Source organism: Sphaeroforma arctica (assembly GCF_001186125.1).
Source record: "Sphaeroforma arctica JP610 unplaced genomic scaffold supercont1.1197, whole genome shotgun sequence".
In the NCBI taxonomy this organism is placed as follows: Eukaryota; class Ichthyosporea; order Ichthyophonida; genus Sphaeroforma; species Sphaeroforma arctica.
The window spans coordinates 1-2,105 of NW_014039361.1; the positions used below are offsets into that span (position 1 = coordinate 1).

General features: G+C 39.9%; 1 protein-coding gene across 1 annotated transcript; it reads left to right on the forward strand.

Annotated features, from left to right (window-relative positions):
* Positions 1 to 163: 163 nt before the first annotated feature.
* SARC_10286 (hypothetical protein) lies at positions 164 to 2,004 on the forward strand (the record flags this gene model as incomplete). Its single annotated transcript, XM_014295673.1, has 4 exons — positions 164 to 249; positions 378 to 497; positions 1,638 to 1,910; positions 1,960 to 2,004. The coding sequence occupies exons 1-4, from the start codon at positions 208 to 210 to the stop codon at positions 2,002 to 2,004; spliced, it is 480 nt and encodes a 159-aa protein (XP_014151148.1). The 5' UTR covers positions 164 to 207.
* Positions 2,005 to 2,105: the final 101 nt, after the last annotated feature.

Consider the following 2,105-nt stretch of genomic DNA (forward strand, 5'->3'; position numbering starts at 1 on the left):
ATATATATAGTTTATCGTTTATCGTTTTATTATATTTTATCTTGTGACATTAATATTACATAGTTATAGAAAAATTTGTACATGTACAATATATCTATATACATGTATCGCCCTACATAAGAGCAGTGTAGAACAATCATCTATCTGTTCGATACCGTGCCTAACCCACAGGTTAGAGACGAAGTGACTGAGTTACTGACATTCGTCATGGAGAGCACCTGCCGCCCATTCCGCACACGCTTAGACCAGGTATGTTACTTTGATATTGATATTTAGATGGGTTACATTACTTTTTTGTATTTGTACTTTTGTATTTGTTCACCTACCTACTAACCTATTAATACCATCCTGTTTCTACCTGTCTGGTGGTGTGTTAGGTGCTTGGTTCCAATCCCGGAATCACCGTGTGCTATCGGCTGTCCAACTTGCTGCAGTTCTATGGCCACACCATTCGCCAGACCATCAAAGCCGAGTCTGAACTCGTTGGGGTCATTGAGGTAGGTTACCCTTATCTGTGGCATTAACGTATGTGTATATGTGTATATGTGGGTTTTCTTTATTTATGGCATTAACGTAAGTATATGTGGGTTTTTATTTATTTATGGCATTAACGTATGCGTATATGTGTATATGTGTATGTGGGGTTTCTTTATATATGGCATTAACGTTGTGTATATATGTATATTTGTATGTGGGGTTTTTTTTATGGCATTAGCGTATGTGTGTGTGTATGTGTATGTGGGGTTTGCTATTTGTGGCATCAACGCGTGTGTATATGTGTATATGTGTATTTGGGTTTTCTTTTTCATCTGCGGCATTAACGTTTGAGTAAATGTGTATGTGGGTTTGAATGTCTTGTAGTATGACAGGGTGTGTGTAAAAGAATTTGTTGCGGTCATTGCGGTATTTTATCCTTATCTGCGGCATTGAAGTGTCGGGATGTATTGCCTTACGGTGGTGTTTTGTTTTAGGGGTTTATGTGTCTGTAAGTTCGGGAGGTATTGCCTTATTGTGGTGTTTTGTTTAGTGTTTTATGTGTCTGTGAGTTCTGTTTTGTTTTAGGATTTTATGTGTCTGTGAGTTTGGGATGTATTGCCTTGCGGTGGTGTTTTGCCTTAGGGGTTTATGTGTCTGTGAGTTCGGGATGTATTGCCTTATGGTGATGTTTTGTTTAAGTACTTGTGGTACTTTACCGCCATCGGTGGCATTAACGTATGTTTCTGTGTGTTCGAGGTATATTGCTGTATTGTGGTGTTGTGGACAGAGCGTGTTGCTTCGTTCATACACACATGTACTTGTAGTGTTATGATACACACATGTACTTGTAGTGTTATGATACACACATGTACTTGTAGTGTTATGATACACACATGTACTTGTAGTTATATGACAGACCCATGTACTTCTAGTGTTATGACACACATATGTGCTTGTAGTGTTATGATACACACATGTACTTGTAGTGTTATGACAGACCCATGTACTTCTAGTGTTATGACACACATATGTGCTTGTAGTGTTATGATACACACATGTACTTGTAGTGTTATGACACACCCATGTACTTGTAGTGTTATGATACACAATACATATATACATACATGCACACCCCTCATTATCACCAACCGTATGCACAGGAGGGTCGCATCACAGCCTTTAAGGTGTTCCAAGACAGCGTGGGCATGCACTCCAAACGACTGATATCGGACCGCACCCAGCCCAGTGACACGCTTATACCTACCCCCGCGCAAGCAAACACACTCACGGTAGTCAAGGAGATCGCGCACTCGTACAGCGGGTCCCTCATGGCCACCAATGCTGAAGCCGGAGTGGATTCATTGTTAGGTAGGTATACTGTGGGTAGCCGCAAGATGGTGGGTAGGTATGCATGTGCGGGGAGGGATGGATGGGTGTGTGAGTGTGTTGGGGTTGTGTGTGTAGCTCACATCCACCGTGTAGCTCACAACCAACCCCGCTCATATCAACTTCGTTGTATATCCATAAATATATATATATATATATATATATATATATATATATATATATATATATATATATATATATATACTATACTACACTACTACGTACTATATACTATACGTAAC